At 42.4% G+C, this 25497-nt stretch overlaps 1 protein-coding gene across 1 annotated transcript in view; it reads right to left on the minus strand.

Annotated features, from left to right (window-relative positions):
* Nucleotides 1-8396: 8396 nt before the first annotated feature.
* Nucleotides 8397-25497, minus strand: part of mtcl1 (microtubule crosslinking factor 1) — a 53591-nt gene continuing 36490 nt past the window's right edge. The window contains exons 9-14 of the mRNA XM_076097947.1: nt 23255-23422; nt 20103-20375; nt 18956-19309; nt 18459-18535; nt 16418-17990; nt 8397-8914 (exon numbers count right to left, since the gene is read on the minus strand). Coding sequence (XP_075954062.1) covers nt 8711-8914; nt 16418-17990; nt 18459-18535; nt 18956-19309; nt 20103-20375; nt 23255-23422 — 2649 coding nt within the window. The 3' untranslated portion in view covers nt 8397-8710. The remainder of the gene's footprint in view (nt 8915-16417; nt 17991-18458; nt 18536-18955; nt 19310-20102; nt 20376-23254; nt 23423-25497) is intronic.

Genomic DNA, 25497 nt, shown 5'->3' on the forward strand with positions numbered 1-25497 from the left:
TATGTTGTGCACTGTTTCTTCTTTCCTTCCTCTTTAATCATCACACGACCCCTCAGATTTATCTTGTGACCTTTAGGACCCGACCTTATAAAACCACCCGACAACCAAACTGCAAATAAAGAAGTTGAAACTCACTCCAACTCGACCAGCCATAATGCATCAGTATTAATAATGTCATGTAATAATATATTCAACACCAGCGGCCATTAGTCTGCAGAACGAGTACTTTTACTTTTGATACTTTAAAAGAGAGATCTTTTTCATCCCAAGCATTCTTCTTCCTCGTCTGCTGCCTGCATTACTCACATTAATGTAGCCTTCGATCTTCCCCTTTGACTACTATTCATTGATACCATTTCTGTTCTATAACTTAAGTAGACGTTTAAATACAGGACTTGTAACGGAGTATTTTTAGATTGGTTGGAACTTTTCCTCCACCACTGGTTTCCACAACTTACATAGCCAAATCCTAAATGTACTTTCCCGTATTTCTCTTGTTGAGTTGTTTTCACGCCTTCTGAAAATGTTGCTGAACGTTTTGTTTCTGATTCGACGCCAGCCTGAGCGACGGTCCCGCTGCTTTAGTTTAGGGTTCAAACGGCCGTCACCCTCTTCAGCACAACGGGACTGTCTGTTTACTCGCACAATAGTGCATTTCATGTGGGGTTAAAATCCAACAACAACAAAAAAAACAACCCAACTTGACACCCGGCCTCTGCCACGCTGTTCCCCCAGCATGAACACCCTTGCTGCCTCCGCTCTGGACTGAGGGCCTTTTCCCTCACATGAATAATGATGGAACAGAAAGTGAGGAGAAGTGAAGGGCCTCCGGGCAAAGCTCTCGCTCAATATGAAGTCTCCTCTGGGCTTTTTGTATCGTTGGCATGACAACCTGAGCTAATGGCACAGCCGGGCCCATTGTGTCGCTCATTGTCCGTTTGAGGCCTTCGCAAACAGCTGCAGGCATGTGCAATTTTGGGGTCCAACTTTTGACAGATTGCCCGCTGAACGAGACGACGTGGAGCCTCAGAAACATTAATTCTGTCAGCAGGACACACAGAGAACGAGGGGAGTTTAGTAAAACTGATTTTAATGTGTCTTTATGTGTCAGATCGTACATGCTGTTATTCAACTGTCTGGACAACAGGTCTCACTTTGAATACATTTAAACAGTGAAAGGTTTCATTCACTATTCAGAGAGGACTAATGTTTTCTTGACATTTTGGTTAATTTTCAAGTACGTTAAACTTTATAAAGGGTTTCACAATTGTTAATAGTAACAATTCATCCGATTATAAAACTCTTCTGCCTGAACAGTCTCATGCTTGCTTAGGATGCATGCGTTTGTGAAGTAGTGAGCATACGACTTCGATTATACTGCACTAAAGTCAACGGATGTTTTGATACAGTTTTGCTGTTATCAATTCATCAAGAATTTTCTTTTTTTGATTCTTCGTTCACCATGGAGGCATGCGAGAAAAACTGTTGTCTTCAAGAATTCAAGGGAACATGGAATTGACACGCAAATGGTCATTTTGTGGGTGAAGTATTACTTCAAGGGATTGTCACTTTACATTTCTGTCCTGCAAATATTTGCTTCATCTCCCATTCACTCCAATTAAAAAGGGAGAAAGTATCTGTATATGAATCTATTTCACACCTGGGTGATGCTTAGAAAGCATGGTTACTAAATGGTTAATATACGTCTTCTTTTTCCTCCTGATATGAATGTCATCTTCTTTGTAGTTAGTATGGAGGTGGCAATTTAAAAAAAAAAATCTGCTGTTAGAGACAGACTTTTGGTATTTTCCTCTGAAGTCACAGTTTTCTTCTTATCAGATGTTTTGGCGTCAGGAACGCAGAGATAAGACTTGATATGACACTCTTCCTCGGTCTCACTCTGTGATTAGTTTAATAAACGGGGTGAATTCCTACAGAGAAAAACAGCATTCTGATGCTTTTGAACAAACAAATCTGCAAAAGAAACCCATCCGTCTCCCTCTACAGTGACCGCAGATTGTTTTGACATCCACTGGACTTTAACCCTGCACATCGATCCCCAGTGTTCAGATTCAACTGTCACATGAGTCCTTAATACTGGCAGCTGCAAACTCCACTAAACAAGGCAAAAGAGAAAACGAGAGGCTGGTCTCATCTGTTTAGTCACACGCACACAGATTTGGGAACACGAGAGGAAACTGCTCTAAACAATCTAACAGAGATGGCCAGACAGCCGAGGTTGCATTATTCATCATCGCAGCCTCGGAGAAAAAAAACTTGACTCACAGTCAAATGTTCAAAAGCAGTTTTTCAGAAGTCAGACAGTTTAACTCAGTATGCTTTAAAAGCCCACCTGAACTGGATGTCACCCCAGTTTTGGCCAGTAAGAAACAAATTCATATTGATTATTCTGTTAGTTTTTCCCACCAATGAAAATAGATTTCTTTTTGCATCAAGCGTCCTGAAATGTATTCATGGATCAGCATTTTTGGGATTTCAAACTGTTGGCTCTGCATGACTCAAAGCAGCAAAGACAATGCAGTGGTCTGAAACTATTTTATAAGACAATGTGACTTTGTTTATTTTTTCAATGTGTCCTGTCAAAGACAATTATAATTTTGTCTCAGCAGATCACTGAATGTCCTCACAAACACCCAGTAGCCTCTAAGCATCGTTTGTTTTTCTTATCAGTTAATTGGATCAAGTGACTTTATAAAGTAGTTTGTGTCGACTGTGAGGTGATCAGACGTCGGACGATAAATCACAAACCTAATCTTATTTGTATTCCACTATATAACATTGAATGGCATATTAAGGGTTTTTGATTAAGGAACGTAAGGATGTAATGAAGAGGGGGTGACGGCATAAAACTAAAAATCCTTTTATCAGTTCAACAAAGATGGTCATGGGATGTTATTTGTATTTACCCTTTAATCAAGCAGTGTTTATTGTTGTTGGGGGCATGGGATGAGATTTAAAAGGCACATAAAGAAGGTTCATTTACAAACTATTGTGGATTTGAATCTTAAAACTGTGATTGAGACTTCCTGCAACTCATTCATTATTAACACTTATCAAGAATACAACCTTATAAGCCCCAAATAAGAGCACAACAAAAGTAACTGGAGGAATGTCCACTGGATTGTCCACAAGATTTGTTCAATTTAAAACAACTTTTAGGTATTCATTTGGATAATCGTCTATCATGGACTCCCCATATCCGTCACATATTAAGAAACATCACTAACACAGCCTGTGTGATTCGAAGGATAACTGGTTATTTGCCTATTGAAGCAGTGAAGCAGGTCAAACGAAGCATTAGTTTGCAGTCAGGTCATCTATTGCTCAGCCATTTGGGGGCAATGTCGTGCTCGGTGAGATAGGAAGACTCCAAAAGGCACCACTGTTATATTATACGAAGAAACAAGAGCTTTTTATTAACGACTCCATTTGGTGAGAGAAAGACATTCTGTCAATACGAGAACAACCACATGAAGAAATGATGTCTCACAAAGATAAAAACTGAGCCGGGTAGAGGAGCATTCTCTTATCAGGCTTGACAAAAGGTGGATTAACCTACACGACGCCATTAGTTTAAAGAAATATCATAAGTCAATGTAGGTAAGATAAATATGTAATTAATGATGATGCTACAGTTCATTGTATATAAGGTGAGCTCCCTGCTCCATACAGGGCATCTGTAGCACTCTGTTGTTTTAATGTTATTTTGTGTGATGTACAATGTATGAGGCTAATTCTGGGTTTTAAGTGTCTTACTTGTATGAATATTATTTGTTTCTGTTTGTATCTATTGAAGTGATATCTTTATGTCTGAAGAGTCTTGGAAGAATAGTTGGGCTAAAAGAAAAATCAAATCAAATCAATTCCTTAATGCGACCAAGTAATCCAACGTAAAAAAGGCTTAATGTCCTCCCTTCAAAATGCAAAAGTACATACAAAAAGCAAATGAAAAAGCATTGGAAAAAAATCTCCAAAAAAGGAAACAAATTCACCAGATGTCAGGTTGGAAAAAAACTAATCTGGCCTTGGCTTGGTTTGCTGTTCAACCTCTATGGTCCTCAGTCGGTAGGTGTACTGAGGACACTGTCTTCAGTCAGTCGAGGTACCAGCGTAAGGAGATTGATGTGGTTATTCTCCTCAGAAGACTGCCAGGCTCCAGCCTTACTCACCCATCTCTCCTCACAAACAAAACCCAAATACTCTCCACAAATACTCTCCTTCCTCTTTGTTCCACAGGCCACGCCCTCTTTCACCTGTGGGGAGCTGAACACCTGACCAGTGTTGTCTTGTGGGAGGCAACAAGTTGAAGTAGGTGTGAGAGGGACAGAGGTTAAACCATTAAACCTTCTATAGTTAATGTATTTGTGGCGGTGTCACAACTCACAGGTGTTTTAGGACATTAATGAGCCTTTTAGAAATAAAGAGAACAAACTATACGTGTGACCCGTTTTTTGGCAAGATTCATGTCTTCAGTTGGAACAAATGGAGCTGAGTGCAAACTCCGGGTCTGAAAAGTAAAGCCAATGCTGAAGTGCAACTCAGGTTGCAAAAAGAAGTCAGATTATTGGAAGTCTATGAGAAAATTACCCTACTTCTCACTTGAATTATCACCTCAGTCATAAACTCACTCAAGTCTTCAATACAGCATGATGTTCATTCAGTAAATGATGGTCCAATTTAAAATAAAATAGACGATAAAGCACGGTATGCTTTAGGGCGTGGCTACCTTGTGATTTACAGGTTGCTACTACAGCGGCGTCCGGTCTGGGAGTTGTCTCTGTTTTCGTCTTACATCTTCAACCCTTTCTTTCACAGTGTGTTTTCAGTTCATGAAAGTTAATTGTAACATTTTGGTTGCCAAAAAATGTCTAATACAGCGTTCAGTTGTACTTAGCTCCACCCTCCCGTTTCACTTCTAGTTGCAAAAAACAAGATGGCGACAAGCATTTGAGGCTTCAAACAGCAGACCACAAACCAAGAGGCTGACTACGTCACGCTGACTACGTCCTGAAAGTATTGATAGAAGGACTAATTCATACATTTGGGTCTTTTACATTGTATTTGTCGATTTCTTTTTAGGATAATTACAGCCTCATTTTTAATTATTAAAAACGAAAACCAATGAAAGACAAAAATCCAAGATTAATTTTGAAGACATAAACCGTTTCAGCTCTATTCATTCCTCCGGGCAGACTGCTTCAACCCCTGAAAGGCTAAAAGCTAAAAGCTTCCTCATCAAAGGTTTTAGTTGGTAAACAGCAGCAGATGTTGAAGTGCCACCTTCAGAAACTCTGTCTGAAAATGTCACATATTAAATTTAAAGTGGTTTAAGACTTGTCCTGCTCCTTCTTTGCTCCGGGACACCTGCAATATTTTAGCGTGACTTCTATTTCACAGAGGTCACACCCTTCTTGCTGCAGCCGACATCAGACGTTATCACAGCCGAGTCCAGCGTTTAGAGAGTAGCAGTGTGCTGTATGTGTGCGGAGGGACTTCAGGGCTAAATTATTCAGCAGTGGTGGGTTTCTCTCAGGGCGGATGGAAGTACAAGCAGAGCATCTTCGTCTTCTTCCCTCCCCTGACCTGCTCGGTGCCATCAGCAGCTCCCAGAGTGCAGCTGGGCTGCATTAATTATTCATCATTATAACTCAATGAAAGGTATACGGGGGCCTTCAGCTCTCTGCCTCTTTATCACTCCCTCTTTCCTGCTCTCCAACAATCAGTTTTTTCTCCCTAAGAGCCAATAAAACCATTGAGTTCTCCAGTTAAAGCCAACAGTTTTGAAATTTACAGATTTAATTCTCGTGCCGTATTTTTTTCTCAAGATGTGAAAAGCTGAATGAGCAGAAAAAAGCAAGAACGAGATATTTGTCTCTATTAGCTGGCAGCAACATCAACCTCAGGAGGCTCCTGCACCTTAAACATAAACACGTTTCAGACTTATTTTCTTTTTATTAGGGGGGTTAGTTCACCTAACTTTATTTGTAGTACTCAAGATCAGTCTTGAGTCTACTTTTTGGAAATTTTCCGTATCTTCTTGGAACCGACATTTCTACTGGTTTCTCGACTGTACCAACATTTTGATTTCCATGATGAGCGGGTGTCAAATACATCTCTGCAAAACCAATCTAAAACGGCCCAAAACTAGTCGATTTAACAAACTAATTGCATTCACAGTAATGACAGTCGCTGGTGAAAATGATCTGTGCTTTTCTAATGTAAAGGAGAATAAAATAGTCTAAAAAGGATCCAGTCATAGACAAACTTACAATTAAAGGGTCAATGCGCCCAATTTTGCTACCAACAGTCCAACTGGTTTCTTTTAAACACAATGATGTCCATGAACCATCCCCAACCTTAACCAAGTAGTTTCACTTACCTAAACATCACCAAAACATTGAGGTTGAAGATCAAAAAACACTCACACAAGTCATTTTTGTCCATACGGGACATTTTGGGAAGATATTAAGACTTTTTTCAGACATTTTTCAATGCTTGAGCTCAAACAGAATTGCATTTAGCTTTCCTTGTGTGCGCCTTTTTGTGTGGGCATATAAACCAAAACAATATTACATAAAACAGTAATACATATGGACACAACTAAGGACATGTTTAAATAAACTAGTCTAGGTTTATTTGACTGGTCTTTATCTTGCGTGACAAGCTGAGCAACATGAGTAAGGTGACACATTTATGATCGTGATGCAACAGGATTTGACTTCTGGGAGGACACAATCTTCTTATTCACATTACTGTGTGTGTGTGTATGTGTGTGTCTGTCCTCCCTCACCCACTGTAATCCTGTGGTCTGCACTGTAATCCACACACACACACACACACACACACACACACACGCACACGCACACGCACGATCCAGGATCAGTCTGTGTCAAGAACAGAAACTCAGGTCTAATGAAAGAGCGTATAATCTACCATGAGCTGTATCTAACCTTTATAATGGAGATAAACACTAAACAAGACCAACAGATGCAAACCGTAGACTGTACATAAAAGTGTAGGGAGTCACCGCGACGTCAGCCGTTGGTTTGTGGACTTCAGTTTAGAAGCCTTCAGTTTGGCATTTCGGCCGGCGCCATCTTGGTTATTTGGAACCAGAAGTGACCACATCTGGACGAGAGGGTGGAGCTGGAGAGGAGTGAGGCCCAGCGGGGCCAGTGCCATTAGCAGCTGGTGCTAGCTTGGTTAGCAAGGTGCCTGTGATATTGATTGGCTAACAGAAAACAGGCTTAAAACTAAATGTGTTAAGAGTGTCTTTTAGTACAGTTGAACTCTGAACAACGGCATGGTAGCGACGCCGTGGTGGCGACCTTTCACTTAAAGCAGCTACATCCTTAATTATGCCCGTCTTCAAGCCTTGATAAATAATTTTAACGGGTGAGTTATATACAAAATTCAACCACGTGCAGTTTAATGATTAGAAATAGATAAGAAAACCATTATTTTTACTAGGCTGTGAACATGTTTAATTCTGCTGCACAGTTGGGCATTTAAACATGAGGGTCTATGGGGATGGACTCTACGTTGGAGCCAGTCTCAAGTGGCTATTTAAGGGACCTCCGTGTTGGCTCTATTTTTGAGACCTAAAGGTTGTTTCTTAATGCAAACACACACACTGAGAGGAGGATGTCTTGTAAATACACATTCATGTTTATTACCATTGAGTATTTACATAAGACTATAGATCATTAGACTTTTTTGACATAGACTTTTCATTTAAAACATTCATATATTTTTCCCCACAATCCCTTTTTCTTGTCAAAAGAAAAAGTAATTCATATCCAATAGTGACAACTGTACAAAGACAGCCTGGTAGGTACAATAACGCACTTAAAAATTCTCCATTATTTGAGTCAATGCAAATCTTGTGACAACAAAAACAACAGCTGGAGAGTTCCCATCATAATATTGTTTTTCTTTTTCCCCCCACAGCGGAGCTGAGTGATCACAAATGACTAGAGCTCGTATGTACATGCACTAAAGTGCTAGTGTTCAAAAGGCATGCAAATATTTGACTGATATTTGTACAACTGCCTTCCAAATATGCATAAGGATATTCAGCTTGTTGTCAACCATCTTCTACATGTCTACTGAGCCAAACGTTCATCCCCACCTGAAAATAAATACATCAGCATCAGAAATGACATCATTCGTCTCTGCTTCAGACCCGATGAAGCAGAAGTAGTTTGTTTTTTGTTTTGTTTGTTTGCTCTCCTTGAAACTAAACAGAAAAGTCATGCTTCAAAGGCTGGCAACCAAAACACAGAAGGTTTGCTCTCATTGAAAAAAATAGTTTGAACATGAATTGATGGAGGATAACGTAAAAAAGAAAAATGTAAACAGATGAGCAGAACAAATCATGTAAACTTCATACAAATGCAGCAGCTGACCTACAGTTTACACACATGTGGGGCGTTATGAGTAACTCAAGTCTGTGCAGGCACCTCTTATGGAAATGTAGTTTTTAAATCTTTTTTTGATGATATTACAGTACATTCCAGGTTCTTTAAAAAAAAGTTCTGGTTCCTCGATGGTCAGCTGGTGCTACTGGGTGGATCCCAACCCCCCCTTCAGGCTCCGTACGATGGGAGTCTCTAGATGTGGGGGGTTTCTGAGGTACTGGGTCTTTTAGGCTGAGGTGGAGGAGGGAGAGAGGAGGTAGAGGACGGCCTCACGCTGGCTCCTCGCCCTCCGAGATGGTCTCCCTGTGTTCCCTGTGCGGGAAGGTGAACCTCCTCTTTGTGCCCTCGCTCCACTTGGGGGAGGAGGAGGGGGAGCGGGAGGCCCAGCGCGAGGGGGGGCGGCGGTTGGCCGGGCGGGCCGGTCTCAGGAAACAGGAGTCCAGGGGTGGAGCCACCGGAGAGCGAGGCAGGTCCTGCCAATGACAAGGAGCTGTCAGTGAGGGGGGGGGGGGGGAGCAACGAGGCGAAATAAACAGGAAGTGAATAGATTTAAACATAAATGTGAAGATGTATAAATGATGCTATGTAATAATTGAAGGGATTAATCTTCCACTTCAAGCAAAGAAGGACTGAATGTGTGAAAAAGAACAATCATTTTCTCAGGCGATTGTTTGATTGATTTCTAAATGTCTAGATCAACTAGACCAGCTGAGTTACAGATGTTAGGTTAATCTAGGTTATAAATATAATGTATTGTTGTAAAATTTGTATTGAGGAACTGACTATGAGCTGTACACTGATTATGTTTACATCCCTTCACACAAATACAGAGTAATCAGATGAAGACAATAGCTTGATTAACTACACTGAGGTATTCGCATAATTCTTATCAATTCAGATTTTCTGATATTCTTTTTTTCAATTTCAGACGAAGTAATTGTGTATCATAATATCTCGATATATGACTTCATATTGATACGATTAAATTAAAAGATGCTAAATTATCATTTTGAGTTATCGCCCAGCCCTAACCCCAACCCTGCTATCCACCAAATCAATACTAAACGGTAACTTCTGAGGCTGCAGTTAGCGGTGGAGTTGTATTTCTAATCTCTTGGTCACCACATGAACTTAAATGAGGCACAACATATTAAAGACAGCTTTAAAAGATGTAACGCTGAATATGAAGGGATGAGGAGCAAAGCAACAACTGTGGATGAAACTGAAAAAACTAAACCAATTTTAAAGTTAAAATAAAATGAACCAATAAAATCCACAGCCTCTCAGCGACTCACATTTTAACTCACCATCTGCTCAGGTAATCACGGGGTCAGATACACAGGTGTGATGTGTAATATTCAAATAAAACAATGCCTAGTTACTGCTGACCCTGACATTTCCGGTGTCCCTCATTACTGTGACAGTGTTCAGTCACCCACTGATTGGATCTAATGATGCACATCTGGTTTCACTGATTGAGATAATCTGCTTTAAAATCACAAGCAAAACCACATCAAAAAATCCCAACAGGAAGTGTGACCCGTTTAACACAAATAAAACTACACAACTTAGACAAGCTTTGACTGATAAACTAACTGATTGACATGAGTAAAATAAATGATATACCCTGATAATGGTTTCATATTTCATTTGATCACGGTGCTGTAATTATTGCAGTACGACTGCATAGGAAACTTTTCCGACTTGCCGCATAATACGGTTCAACAAATAAACATAGAAGCCTCTAATCAGTCTAATTCAAAGTAACTGAACATTTTACTGGATATAATGTTATGTTGTCAACGGACAGTGTTTAACACGGGACCATCTCCCATCTCCATCATTAGTGAAACGAGGAGAAAGCAGCCCTTTTTCAAAATAAGATCCAGTCGAATAAAACACAACCACAAACTGCAGCCTCAAAAACGAGTGAAGGACAAACTGTCCTGGTTCATCTCTAAACATGGATGTCGTCTGTTTCGCATCCATTCATGTCACGTCACGATGACTGAGCTGCATGACAGATTAATGCAAACACAGGGGTTTATGAATCTGGTTCAAGACTGTGTATGCATATTTCTCCTGAGGCATACACACAGATTAATGGTGAGTAAATTACAGACACTTTTATGCATCTGTCCCCGAGATGAAAACAGTAAAAGTGAGTAAAAAAAAGAGTGCGATAACAAGAGAGAAAAGTGGCTGTGGGTGAGTTTTCTTCCCCCTCGGCAGAAGGATATCAGAGTGTGATTGGGTGAATGATCACAACCGGGACATCACACCATTGGCCTGATTTATAAATAGCTCATCTCCAGGCATTAGGTTTTGGCTGAAGGATGGGAGACATCGAGTCCACAAAGTAACAATCTAGTTCTGCTAAAAATACACGGCGGTGAGGCTGCGGTGGCACGAGAGGATGATGAACGAGATGAATAAAAAGACCCGCCAGAGAGTGATGTGCTACTAAAACTGCAGTTCCGATGAACTGGCGGGAAAACAAGTCACAGAGACGGATGGGCGGCGTCTCCATCAATAAATAATTTGTTTATGATTAGAACTGATGGATTGTGTACACACACCGGAAATACAGAGAAGTCGTTTTTTTTAATGGGCAGCTTGTGGGTTAAAACAAGGTTTCCTGTGAGATGCTAATACATCAGATCACAGGACACCACAGATCATGCAGCAGTAATGTGAACAGGAAGTCGGAGACAGGAGAGGCTGCTGAAGACAGTAACGTGAACAGCTTCACATCAACTCTGACTTCTCAGTCGATGCTTCGACCATAAAGGAGAAGTCCACCGTAAAACACTTACTGGACACTGTTGAAACCGATAATGTGATTGCTTCTGTAGGCATGTTTGAATTCTTTGTCACTATGGATAATTAGCCAAATGAAGGATTTGCAGCTAAAATATTCTGTCTTCCTTAAAACACCAACATGTTACATTATTTTTGGCCTAAGACAAGAAAGTTAAGTTGTTGAAAGGGAGAAGCACTGCACGTAAAGCACTAAAGCTAAATAACTTCACAACTGAACAAGAGTTAAGCTCTAATGCCCAATTTCATGGCACTAGAATTTGATGGACGATCATAACAGGCCAAGTCCATAAAAGCGATGAAAACCAAAACTGCTACATTTCAATATGAACACTCTGATAAACGCTAACACTCAGTTTTTATAGTTGAATATTTTCATTTTGACAATAATAGATGAGGGTGAAGGGGCTTCAATAATACATTTGGCCAATGCATGAGTAAATTAACGGTTTAAAATACTGTTGAACTGAATGTGGTTTTAATAGGAGATGTATTTAGTAAAAGTTGCGCGTTTACATTCTCTAAGACAGCCACACCATCATTTGTGCGTACGCATCGTCTGAGACACTTCTAATTTGTTCGCAGAGTACGAACAAGAAAGAAAAACGGTTTAATCACAGATCACAAATTGTGCAAGCTGTTTGTGAATGAGGCCCATTGTCTGACAAATACAAGAAATAAAAATGAATGAAAATCACTGTTAAATGTCAGGTTTTAGAAACGAAGAGCAGTGTGATCTCATCAAAATGTTTTATTAATTCACCATGTTTAGTGTCACCATGTTTAGTTAAGTAGTTTAGTTACGATATTCAACTCTGCCGACAAAGGATTATTTGACTATTTGCAGGCTAAGGGATAAACTTTCTGACTCTCCAGGCGTACACAAGTTTCGCAGGGCAGTGTGTGAACAATGTTGCGTGTACTTAAAAACTATTACAAGCAAGTACATCACAAGGCTTCCCTGGCTTTTTGTTCAGAAAGAGTCTGCAGCATTTTGAACATAAAACATTACCAAATACACATTAACCGTCTTACAATATCCATGTTTTCATATCGTTTGTCTTCCAAGTTTGACTTCCCGAAAGCTTTAACAAATGCTTTTTAGCAGCCGACTCTCAAAGCTTTTTTCAAGCACTTGGACTCATCAAGGATTGCATTTGTTTTTCAAAAGTATTTTTGCATAATGTAGGAAATGACTAACTGAACTACAAGCAGGCGAGGGAAGCAGAAGAACTCAGCACTCGCCGACAGGCTGATAACATGTTATATAACAGTGTAGGAGCATCTGATGGTGGATCTTCCCTTTAAGCATGCACAATGAACCAGAGAAAGCAGTTAATATCCACCAGGTGTCAAACACAACCCCGACAGGTGATAGAATGTAGAAAGTGATGAGTGTTAGAAGCAGTCGTCCTCGGTTAATCTTTCGAGGACTCGTTAGTGCGAGAGGAAATGGCTATAGGGGGAACTGTAAGAGGGAAGAGGGAAGAAAGCACTGTATTGACAAAAGGGTGAAAATAGTAAAACATCCCAAGAAAAACGTCACAGTCCATCAAGTCGCACAACGTGGTGACAAAAAAGAGGAGCACCTGGTAGAAACACAATGTTAGAATAATCCAGGTTATCACTATTATTATATGCAGGGCCCCCAAAACAACCTGCACCGAGGAATGCGTGAAACGTCCAAAAGAGTCCATTTGTTTTTGTGTCAGGTTTTCAGCAGTCAAGACACAATCTGACAACTCTTTGGATCACGTGGACTGAGTTTGCTTTAAAGGACCATAACGGCAGTTTTGCAGGATCCTTCCCGTTAATGTCAAATCACATATAATTATTACCGCCAAACTTTGTTTCGTTTCTTCTCTGGGTGGTATGACAATCAACTTGTTGAACCGTGAAAAACTACTTGAGATGCGTACTTCATTACAGGTAATGTTTCAGTTTTTTTGTGAATGTAATGTGTCGTCACAGGAGTGCATCTATGTTCCTCTGCTCAGTATCCTCTTGACTTATTAAGGAGACCTTTCAAAGGGTTTTATGTTCCCAGTGTCCTTAATCTCTTACAATGACCCTGGGAACATGGGGATGACTTGTCATCCCCATGTTTTTTTCCCCATCACCCTAAAAAATAATTGAAATCGTCCTAAAGTCAGAAACCGTCAAAAATTCTAAATTTGATCTTTTTACTTTGTTATGGTCATCCGTAGTGGTTAGCTGCATAAAAACACACAATTCAAATGATTATGAAATAAGTTATTGTATCTTTATTTAAATACTGCTTTGATAAAAAGCCAGCTCAGCTCATTTCAAAGTTAGCTATGTTTTTCAACACTAAAATGTCCTGTATCGTGAGCAGTGAATGAGTAAATGACTTCAGACAGCTGACATCTACTCCTCAACATGAAGCTGTACGGCCAACAAGTAGAAGGTTTATCAAATCAGTTGCTGCTCTCAGCTGCGATGGACCTCACCAATACAAATCCAGCTTAATAAATGTTTGCTTTAATTGATTAACATTCTCATGCTAGTCTCTTAAAGTTGATTTTCATACCGTTCTGGCTGAAAATGTTTTTAAATCGAATAATCTCAACATGTATGGTATGACACTAGAAAACAGTAGATGTGATTTATGTGGTTGATGGCATTAAACATGCAAAAAAACACCATTATGGTCCTTTAAAAAACAGATGATCTATAACAAAGAAACTGATCATGCGTGCATTAACACAAAGGTACAGATGTATGGCCGTCGCACAACTTTTGACACCACTCCGATGGCTTCACACACTGTCACTCTGCCGTCCTGTGAAGCATGCATTGATGAAGAGGGTGAGGGTGAGGAGGCAGAGGAGGAGGAGGAGGAGGAGGAGGAGGAGGGGTCTGCAGGACGGGAGGTGAGAGGTCCGTGTGGCTGGTGAACCCACCGCATAGAGGAAGAGGAGGAGGAAGAGGAACTTACATCATGGAGACAAGCAGAGTTAGAGTCCCCAAGGAGTTGTTAGTATGACAGTGTGGTTCTGGATCAGAGCACAGTGGACAAGGAGGAGGGGAAGGGAGAGATAAAGCCCAGAGGGGAGGAGAGAGAGGGGGGGGGGGGAGATAGAGCGGGAAATGTTAATTGGTAAAATTGGGTAAAGAGGAAGTCTGATAAGTCTAGCATATCAAAGGCAGAGAGGTTTACCAGAAGGAATAAGGTGGCTGATTTCAGTTTGCAGACCACACAGAGAGCTAAACACACACCCATTCACTTTAGACCTGGAAAAAACACACACGTGGGACCTTGATGTAGATACACAGGCCGGGCGGATATTGTTGGAGATAAATAAAAACACGGCTACGAATAAACCAAACACGGGTTGGATGATGTGACGATATACACCGCGATAAAGGTGATAAAGTTACTACCAAGAGAGAGCCGTCGTCCACTGTGTTGCTCAAACGTTTAGTCGATTTATCAATCGATCAGAAAATGAATCGAAAATAATCATTTGTCATTTATTTAAGCAAATATGAAAAACATTTGCTGATTTTAGCTTTTCAGATGTAACATTGTGCTGTTTTATTTCTCTGTTTTATAATGTATCGCCGCATATTTTTACATTTAGTCGAACACAACAAACAACATGATGACTTTGGGAAATTTTGATGGGAAAGTATTTTTTTGAACAATTAAACTAAAATAATCGCTGCAGCTGTAATTCACCTAAAAGCAACAAGTCTCGTTGTTTCATCTGAGGACAGTTTGAATTTCCAGACAATGTGCTAGCTTGTCTCTGTTTTATATCACTCAGTATCTTTCGGTTACACAAAACAAGGCATTTTGAAGACCTCTACAAGATTGTGATTGTACTTTTTTCCCCCACTGTTTTCTGAGACACAACCAAACTAATGAAGTGATCATTTATTCACTGGATTATCAAAAAACAGACTGTAAACGTACTTTTCCAGCAAATACACTGTTTCGTGAAACATATAGCTTTGGTTATAGTTCATTTGGTTTACTGGTGGAAATTTTGAATTGTTTGAAAGGGATTTTTGATGACGACATTTTCCTTTCCCCCCACTTATCTGTGTATATTTATCCATTTGAGGCACACATGATATCAACATATTGCGTGCTAAACTACCGTCGCAATCCATTATTTCCATCCGTCATGCACAGAAGGCATCACTTAGTGAATGACTGCAGAAAACACACACTCCACTATCATCCATAAAATCACATATCAGACTCTAATCTTACTCTTGTCTGTTCTGCAGATCAGTGAGCAGCTTCATGATAGTGAACATATTAATCAGCAGATGTGGGATTGTGTTGCTGTTGTGTTGCATGCTATGGTTTCAAATATACAGCGCGTCTCTTGGTATATTGTTTTAATGTACAGCTTTAATACAGCATGACCTACTTTTCTGAAGTTTTAATCTGTCTTTTGTGGCGTGCTGGTAAATACAGTGGACTGAAAGCATTTTTCTTTATATTTCATCATTTAAACATGACCAGAAAGATGGTTTTCTGTCTGTCATTTATTTTTTTTCCCACAGGTCAGCTGAATGGGTGGTGAAGAGGGCCCGACCGACGTGTCAGCGCACCAGTTCTTGGTTTATTTTGGTATAGGGGAAATCAAATTGCTTCAAAAACTGGAGCCCCATAAAATGCCGGTTGAACATTTAATCTGAGAATTGCAAATAATGATAAATGATGTAACTCTGTAACTGTGATCTCACTCAGATCATTACTGTGAGATCATTCATATCACTTCCCCAGTTATCCGACACATAAATCAGGTTTCGGTCGGGCCTCAGTGAATGTTAAAGCACAGAAATAAGACAAACTACAAGAAGAAAGTACAGAAGAAGAAGAAACCGTGAAGAGCGTACAGCCATGAAGAAAAGTTCAGTATTTTTGAAGAGGGTCAGATATTTTGACATTACCATTGCATCAGTCAGTGCTTTCCATCTGAGAAAAAAGCAACATTTTAGTGATATTACAGCGTAGTTGTTAAGCTTTTTCTCTGATTAACCACAGATGCCTTAAAGTTTGTCTTCAACCATTACAAGGAAAATCCAAGGCAAAGTCATAAACATTTTTGCGTCATAAAACACGGGCCCCAGATCAAATGAATGAAGCGCTGAATCCAGTGCGTCTGCATATTTACCTCCATACTTCCAGACTGTCCTCTGTCTGAGTCGGCCTGCCTGCTGCTGTCTCTGCTGTGGCTGCTCTGTCCTCCAGCCTGCAGCCGCCGCTCCTCTCTAAAGCTCTGCTCCTGCAGCTTCTTGTTAAGGATGCGGGCTGTGTTTTCAGCCAGCGTGTAGCCCGGCGGGGCCGACAGGTCCTGCCTTATGCTCACCACCTCTGGGTTTTTGTCCCCCTGCGTCTCCACTATAAGCTGCACGGGGCTTGGCGAGCGCCCGCGAACGATCCGCAAGCACTCGTTCCTGGGGTCCGTGGCGAGAGCCCCGTGGGCAGGGCTGGGCTCGGCGGTGGAGGGAGGGGTCGGGTGAGAGCGACTGGGGGACTTGTTGAACTTCTGCATGGAGTCGTAGGCCACGGGGTTGTGGTCGATGATGTTGAAGAGGCTGGAGAGGCCGTCGTTGATGGTGGTATGGACGGGGCTGTCGCGAGTGGTGGTGGAGCGGGCCCACGCAGACTCGTTGTTGGCCTTCTGCGGTGTGGTGGGGGTGGGAGCGCGGTTGGTGTTGGGTACCTCAGCCTTGTTGGACGTGGACAGTTTGCGCTGAAGCTTGGGCGAGCCGTACTTTGGCGAGCAGCAGGGTCGCTCAAACTTACTCTGTATGACAGGAGAGTACTGAACCTTTCTCAGGCTGCGCGACGGGGAAGAAATAGGCGTCCCGCCACCTTTCGGGGTGAGGCAGCGGTGGGGGCTGCTGGTCAGGTTCCTCAACAGGTCCGTTTGTAGACCCACACTGATGGTCTGAGTGGTCTGAGTGCCTCGCGTGGTCAATCCGTTGGTCTGGCAGGCGGTGTCCCTGACGACGGGCCCTGGCGGTGAACGGATGGCGTTCCTCACAGAGATGGCCACCTCCTTCATGTCGTCACTCATGTTCCTGGAGAGCTGAAGCTCCAGAGAGGAGGTGAAGCCCACAGTGGGGCAGATAGGAGACTGGCTAGGAGAAGTCCTCAACGCCCCACCGTCCAGGAGCCCACATGCCCACCTCCCACTGCTGAACACCTCATCTGACCCGCTGGCTCCCACCCCAGCCTCTCCTCCGCCCCTGGCTTTGGTCCCTTTGGCGTACAGGAAGTCTGGGTCTTGGGCAGTAGGGCGCTCAGTTGCCCCAGGTCTGGTGGGGCTGTGGAGCATGTGGACCCCATAGTGGTCCACTCCCACCCCTGCCGCCCCCGCTCCGTTGCCCCTCAGCGGGGACTTGTGGCAGTGCTCGGGGCTGCTCAGGGTGCTGGTGGTCAGGGTGGCGCTGGTGGTGAGGAACCAGGAGGCATGCTGGAATGGTTCAAGAAGGAGATCCCCACCCCGGGCCTCGGGGGGTTTGTCTGTCCACACTTCCAGGGCAGGATCCTGGCCAGAGGTGGATGCTGGAAAGTCCCAGCCCTTATTGTTGAACTCCTCAATGTACTTGAGGTCGTCCGGGGACAGAGGCGGGGTGACGTCGTCTTGGTCCAGATCACCGTGGCGAGTCTTGTCGGGGAGGAACGGCGAGCTGTCCATTAACCGCTGGAAGTCGCTCATGGAGCACACAGACTTGGCTCTGGACAGGACACAGTTCAGACACAGTTCACTAACACTGAAACCAAACATCACAACCCAATCATGATCTCATATCCTTTAGAATTCCCGCTACTGACAGTCAATCCTAAATATGCGTTTATTTTGAAAAAGCAACTTCATGCTTTTAAATGTTTTAAAACTGTCTAAATTATTTAACAGGACTGTGAGCTGGATTTCTTCCTCGCCATAACAGAAACTTTCTCAGGCAAACTCCCTGTTACTTCAAGTAACCGTTAATAGAATCAATATCCAATCTCTCCAGGGATTGATGTGTATGTATGAGCAACAGAAATGCTGCAGGAGGCTGAATAATCAGTCAGACCAGTTCTTGGTGATGTATTTACCGTTGACATCTATTAAAATGCAGCAGAATCAATTTTACGGAATAGTTTACCCATTAAAACACTCTTTGAACTCAGTTTGACTTGAAGCTTTTTCATGAGGTTACCTGAGCAGACTCCCACCGCCCATCTCGTCATCTGGGCTCGCAAGATCTACTTCTCTCTCCGAAATCTCATTCAGGGCCTGAAGCACAACAGATACAACAGTTAAATCATGTGGAAAAGTGTTCAGTGTAGGACGAGTTATAGGCACTAACGTCAGAAAAAACAAAAAAAACAATGACTAAAACACAACTAAAACAAATTTTGAAAGCGTTCTGGCACCATTTTAGCACCACTATCATTTCATTGAGTGGTTTGAAATCTGGCTGCTGCTAATGAAATAGTCTTGCCTGTTCTGGACCAATTAATTAATCATTTCATCTTTAATCAGAAAATAGAGAAAAATGGCCATTTTGTCATTTATATTATGGCTTAAGAACGATACATAACTTCCCAAATGTCCGTGCTTCATATCTCTGGCACTTTGGTGCAAATTGATTTTATGTGTTAAAGCACTACATCAGTAAAGGTGACTTGACGTGACTTGACTGGTGTATGTTACCTCCTTCATGCAGGGGAACCTCTTCTCACTATCCAGTCTTGAGGGTGAAGGGACCTCCAGGCCGCTGAGGGGGTCCAGAGACAGCGCGTCCAGGAACAGGTTCTCCGTGGGGCCTTTCAGCCTCATCGCAGCCCCTTGCTCCTCCAGCATGACCTCAGAGTCAGAGTGGGAGCACATGGGAGGGGCAGCAGGGACGGGTGAGGACGTACAGGGGGAGCGTGGGGAGCGTGGGGAGCGCGGCGACCGGGGGGCGTTGCAGGGACTGTCCTGAGGAAAGAACACACCTCCGTGGTCCGAGCCACCTTCTATGACGTCGATGCCCTCGCCCCACCGGGTGTTCAGCTCTCTCTGCATCTGCACAAAGAATGACACAAACAGATATCAGGTTTTTTTCAATGGAGTCTGGTGGCTTTAAAGAGGGAATAGTCAACAGCTTCAGTCTGACGGAAAGGTAAAGAGCTGAAAATATTTTGATATAGCGTACACTTAAACTGATATGGATTTGTTTTGGGTGAACCTCTCCATCAGTTGTCTAAATTACATTTTTCTGCTGCCCCGGTCCATAGATGAACACCTTGCTTTCCTTTAACATAAGAAACTGTGAGCTACTGAGTAATCCTCCTGCAACATTCGGGCTTTAGTGCCTTGCTTCATGCTCGAGGTTTAAGTAGAACAACTACATCACTCGTTGACTTTCACCCTGCCAGTCTGAGCAGTTCAGTTGGTGACCTGTGCTTTATAGTCAGAATACGCATCGCTGAATAATGCATCTACTTCCTGCTCTGTGTCTCTATATTCAATCAGTATCAGCAGATTTACTATTTACTATAGTTATTATTCCAGCCACTGCTTTATATGTTAATAGTCTCACACTCGCATCATATTAACCAGCTCATGTTCCTGTTTCCTGCCCTCTACATGACACACAAGCGAGGTGAGACGCTGCAGTTCTTCTAACTAAATTAATAGAGAGCATCAATTATTCAGTAATCCTGAGTATTTATTAAATCTACCCTTGACTGGAGGTAAGCAAGAAATATGTTCTTTGGATGAACCTCCGCTCTTGTTTGAAGGCTCTAAAATTTTCACCCCGTCATTCTTCTACTATAACTCTTCTTTTCTCTTTCCACCTCCTCCTGTCTCTCACCCTCTCCATCTTGCGTTGGAGCTCCCTCATGCCGCAGTCCCACTCCTGCCTTTCCCGGTCGAAGCGCTCCAGCAGTTCTCCCCTCTCGCGGCTCCACATCTTCTCTCCGTGCTGCAGCTTCCAGCGGAGGTCCAGGGAGGTGCTGTGGCTGTCGGCCAGCAGACGCCGGTGCTCCTCGCGCTCCAGCTTCAAGGGCCACTTGGGTTCTTCGGCCGGTTCCCCTTCACCTCCCTGAGCTTCGCCTCGCACCTTGCCCTGTGCCTCCTCCTCCAGCTGGTCAAAGAGCAAAGACACAGGGATGTTGGGTTGATTAGTCATTATTAAGACAATTATTATGCTGCACAGTATACAAAGAAAAAATAAATCAACACAGGGCATCAATTATTCAGTAATCGTGAGTACAACTCCGCTGTGAAGATGGACCATAGTGGGTAGAGGAATTACTATGTTTGGCGTGATGACGTTTAAAGTCCCCGACAGCCGCTGTCGTCTCATTTAGCCACTTGTTAACAACCTCCTTTTTAAGACACAAAAAAGCTTCAAAATGAATTTAAGGGATATTTACTGACGTATTTTATGTCGTAGAACAAAACGTTAAACTCTCCTATGGTTGTGTTCACCACAGACATTATTTCAAGCATCAAACCAAAAGCCCAGCCAAAAAAACCCCATTAACTTCAAGAGGAGCGAACAGGAAATGCAAAAACGCTGATTCATCTCTGGGTTTTAGGACTCATTTCTGCAACACTCTATGTGCAAACGGATCTGTTACTGAAATTGGACATTCTGTTACCTGAAGCAACACATCCCTACCTACGAGGACCCCTGCATTGTTTTAATGCAGGGCTGTTTTCAGTGTGAACACCCGCTAATACAGTGCATATAAACCACTGAACTTAAATCCCTCCTATTCACAAAGCAACACAATGAGATTAGGAAAAGGTAAAATTACTTGTAGTTGTTTTGTAGCCGACAGAGACACACAGTAAAAACGTGAGTGATGGCTGCCCTCCCGAATTTATATTTCAAACCACTCCCTGGTGGAAGGACATGAACCGAGGATTCAGACGAACTGCAGAAATCTTCAAAGCTTGCAGAGCGACTGAGGGAAGCTACAACAGAGCTTTGTAATCTTCAGACGGGCTTTGATCCCTCAACATAGTGGTACAAACCAGAGTCTGCAGCACTGGACCTATGTGAAGAGCAAGTCAAGGCTGCCTTGGAACCTCAGCTTACATAACTCCCATTCAAATGTTTGTCTTGTCTACGTTTACACTGGGTTTGAGAACTGTCTGGTTACATACATGAGAGGAGAATGTGCAGTAAGAGCTGCTGACTGAATGCTAAGAGCCAAGATGCTAGACATTATAAATATAGCCGGACATTCAGAAGGCTTGAGACGGCGCCAGTGACCCAACTAGAGAATGAAACATGAGCCAGCCTGATATTAATACCTCAAAAATGAATCCACATATAAAGACGCAGGTGAGGGTAATTTCCAATTCTGCTCTGCTCTACTGGGCTGTGTAATAATCCTGACTACAAACCAGGGGTTTAAGGGCATATTTCAGAAGTCTTAATCAGGATGAAGCACAGTGGAGCAAGAGAAGAACTCAACACGGTGTTATCAGAGGAAACTAAGTAAGTAAATTAGTTCTCGTATGCCCTCGGTGACCGCTGCTCTGTGGAAGGATACGAGCCGTGTAAAAGATGATGAGATTAACAGCATGAGAGTTAAAAAGATAATCCTCCCCCCTTTAAATCAACTGCTTAATTCTTTCCTCAAGTTGCAGTGAACTTTTTTTATCAGACATAGCTGGGAGAAGACACTACTCTGCCACTGTCGGTCTCAGATTTAATCTTCCAATACATGTGGTCAAGAAACAACATGTTCAATGTCCTTTAAATTGATTACAAGCTTTGCTTTTTCCACATTGTTGGCCACCTGTCCTGATCGTGCTCCGCCCAAAGGGAAAGAAAATCTCGAGATGGAGTCAGACACAGCAGACAATGAGGCTCCGACTGCACCGCAAAACATCATGAGTAAATCCCTCTGGGCCACGCTGTTGTACCTTTCCTTCAGTTCTTCCACTCAAAACTTAGTATTGATCTTTTTGTCTACCATGAAATTCAAACACATTCTCTTAGTTGTCTTTGGATTTAGATTTCTTTCGTTGATTTGTCATTTTTGAATGATTTTTTCATACTGAATGACTTATTTCCAAGAATTTTGGTATTTTCCGGGTGCTCCGCTCTCCTTAAGGCCATTCGATTCATAGAGAGCCTAGTGAGGCGAGCACTATATGCATTTCATATGGTTTTTGGGTGAACTCTTCCTTTAAGTACAGTACTTGAGTAAATTTACTTTGTTACTTTCCACCACTGTCGTCTAGTCTTGATGGCCAATGCCAATAACATGAGGTTGGTCCTGACCACAACTACATACATTAAAAATAGTCTATGTCTTCACATCTAAAGCCACTAAATGTTGGTGTAGCATTTGAATATTTCCCACGTTGGTTTCCCGTTGGAGGCCTTATACTATAACAGTTATAGTATAACTGTGAATTTAAACATTTTTGACATTGACCTAATTATCTCTGAACTCCGTACGAAATAAGCGATATCAGCTAGCCATGTTCTCTTATCTGGTTTAAATCAATATACTCTGATCCTAATCTACAAAGTATTCAAACTTCCATTAGGAATATAAGAGAGTGCTTTAAGCCGTTTTGAGTTCACTTAGAAGCGCTGGAAGAATGCTGAATGAATTAGTTTCCACAGTGACAGACTCATTAGTGCCAAGCAGGCAATTCATCATATTCTCATCTTATTGGAAGCTGTCCTTCCTGTTTCAATTTAATTGTTGAGGGGTGATTATAAATTGTATTTTGTCCATTTGTTTGTCACTTGGGATATGGATCAAGGCCCAACTTTATTCCATTGCTGCACTCCCAAAATGACATGGATCGGCCTTTAGGGGAAGTTAAAAAAACAATAAAAAGATTTGTTTTTTTCTCCTTATTACGGCTTAGCCCTGAGTGGGATTTCATCCATGGAGAAGGCAACATGTTTACTGTCACCTTGCTGCTTATTGAATGCACCGCTAGTTTTCTATCCCCTTAAGGTGGGCGCTGAGACGCCATCTGTACCTGGGCTAACTGGCACTTCATCTCTGCCCACTTGACCTCCCAGGTGGCTTTGTCATTGGCGTAGGACTGCTGCAGTTGGCATCGCCGCGACTCCTCCTCCTGCACCTCCATTTGAAACTCCTCCAGCAGCGTCCGCAGGGCCTGCAGCACTTGCCGGTTCTCCCCAAACTGTACGAAGCGGATCGAGACAAAACAATCATTTAGGAAAGGTTAATCCAACACACTCAGACACACACATGGACATGGCAAGTTCAGCAAGTTCTGTCCTTATCTCGATGGGCTTGTCTCTTGTTTGTATCTGACCTTTGTTTGTCTGTAAAGCTCTTTGGGACAAACCTGCTTTGTGAGTGCTTTATAAATCAATTTCACTTGAACTTCTCCATCCGGTTTCCCATCTGTCTCCTGCTCCTCTTCTTCTTTTATCCCTGTCCTTTCCCATCCTACCATGACAATTAAACACTAAAACCTGTACACAAAGTTGGGTGTAGATATAAAATCCTACGCTCAAAAATCCTAACTTGAAATTAAGTGAAATCCCTCTGAGTAGTGCAGTAATTAAAGCTGTGAAAACAAAAACCTCTTTGAAGACCAAGTATTTATTTTAGTCCATTTTCGATGCAGAGGGTTTGAGACAGTGAAGAGCATGTTTTTCCTGCTCAGAGAGCTGTTTGCCTCTGGTGGTCCTGCTGTGGAGACTCCTCAGGTCTTGGCAGGAGGCAGTGAAGCACAAAGGAGTCTGTGAGTAAAACATCACCTCGAGGTTTCACTACAGCGCCGCCGGCTCTGCCAGCCTGGGCTGTGAACACGATATGAGCTCAGGTGCTAAAAGGCCAGTGCACTTCAGTCCAGTATATCCAGGAAAAAAAGGGGGCCTCACAGGAGCAACTTTCCATAAGAGCATAAATGACAACCTTCCTTTTGTGTATCTAAATATGCATCTTGTAAATAATCACAGTTAGGTTTACATTCAGCGTTTTTCACCAAAGCACAGTTATGTGTATCCATGAGATCTGACAAATGTGTCCAACGCTTTTCCTTCTTCAAATCCTTATATGATTATATATCAATATATATATTTTTCTACAAAAAAATAAATAATGCCATCAGAAGATGCTATAATCCCATTTTTGTATCTTCCCCTCCTGGGATTTTCCCCCTCTGCAACTGTTACGGAGCAGCCGTCAGCACCCAGGAGCTTTGGCAAGATGCAGTGACACGGGTACTTTTTAATAATTCACATGCACGTCTTTTGATGTGGGAGGGAACCAGACTACAAGGAGAAAACTCACCTCCATGTGTTTGCTGAGACACAGAAAGGGCCCAGTCCCTCTTGCAGTGAGGCGACAGTGCCTACCAGTGTGCTGGCCGGCTAAATAAAAATCCCTGCCCAATTAAATTTAGTTCCAGGTATTTCAAGCTGATTTGAGAACTATTATGTTACAGTAAGGTTTAACAGTATCATACATCGGCAGCACCAGAGGGAATGAATCAGGATTTTTTTCCCTCACCAAGCCGCCAAACTGCCAAACTGCCTGTCCAAGTCTTCAGTGAAAACTTTCAACGACCTCTCTACGGCTTAACGTACTATTATCTCACCCTGGCTGCAGGACTGATCGTCTGCTCTGCCGTAGTGTGCAAATGATTACTAAAGCAAGGCGGCATTTCTGCTCTCATGCACGAAGCTTAATATATTCTACCGGGCGTGCTGATTGAAACTGAAGAAAAAAAAAAGCTCACAAAGTAAAGCAACAATGTCAGATCACCGAACAAACCATTTTTATGATGTGGAAAAAAATCAAAACACAGCAAAGTAGAGCACTTAGGCCTTCTTAATAATGCATCCACCCCCAAATGCTTATGTACATTCTTTAGTCTTACAGCGGACATACTGATCTCAACACACGCTACGTCAGGGTGAAACCTTCGGCGGTATGAAGAACAGAAGCTCCTTTTGTCTTCTTTGCATTTAACTGATGAGTGTCCATGTTTTTGTGTCCTCAAAAATAATTACTGCCTCGAACTAGTTATCTAGGCCAAATTTCTCATCTGCATACCATGCCAAACTGCTCTAATAAGCGGCTGCCAAACATGCATTTGAAACAATGAACGAGAGAAATGTAAAAGCTCAACACACACACACACACACACACACACACACACACACACACACACACACACACACACACACACACACACACACACACACACACACACACACACACACACACACACACACACACACA

This window comes from Anarhichas minor, unplaced genomic scaffold (assembly GCF_050575085.1).
Source record: "Anarhichas minor isolate MPS153535 unplaced genomic scaffold, ASM5057508v1 ptg000024l, whole genome shotgun sequence".
NCBI lineage: Eukaryota > Metazoa > Chordata > Actinopteri > Perciformes > Anarhichadidae > Anarhichas > Anarhichas minor.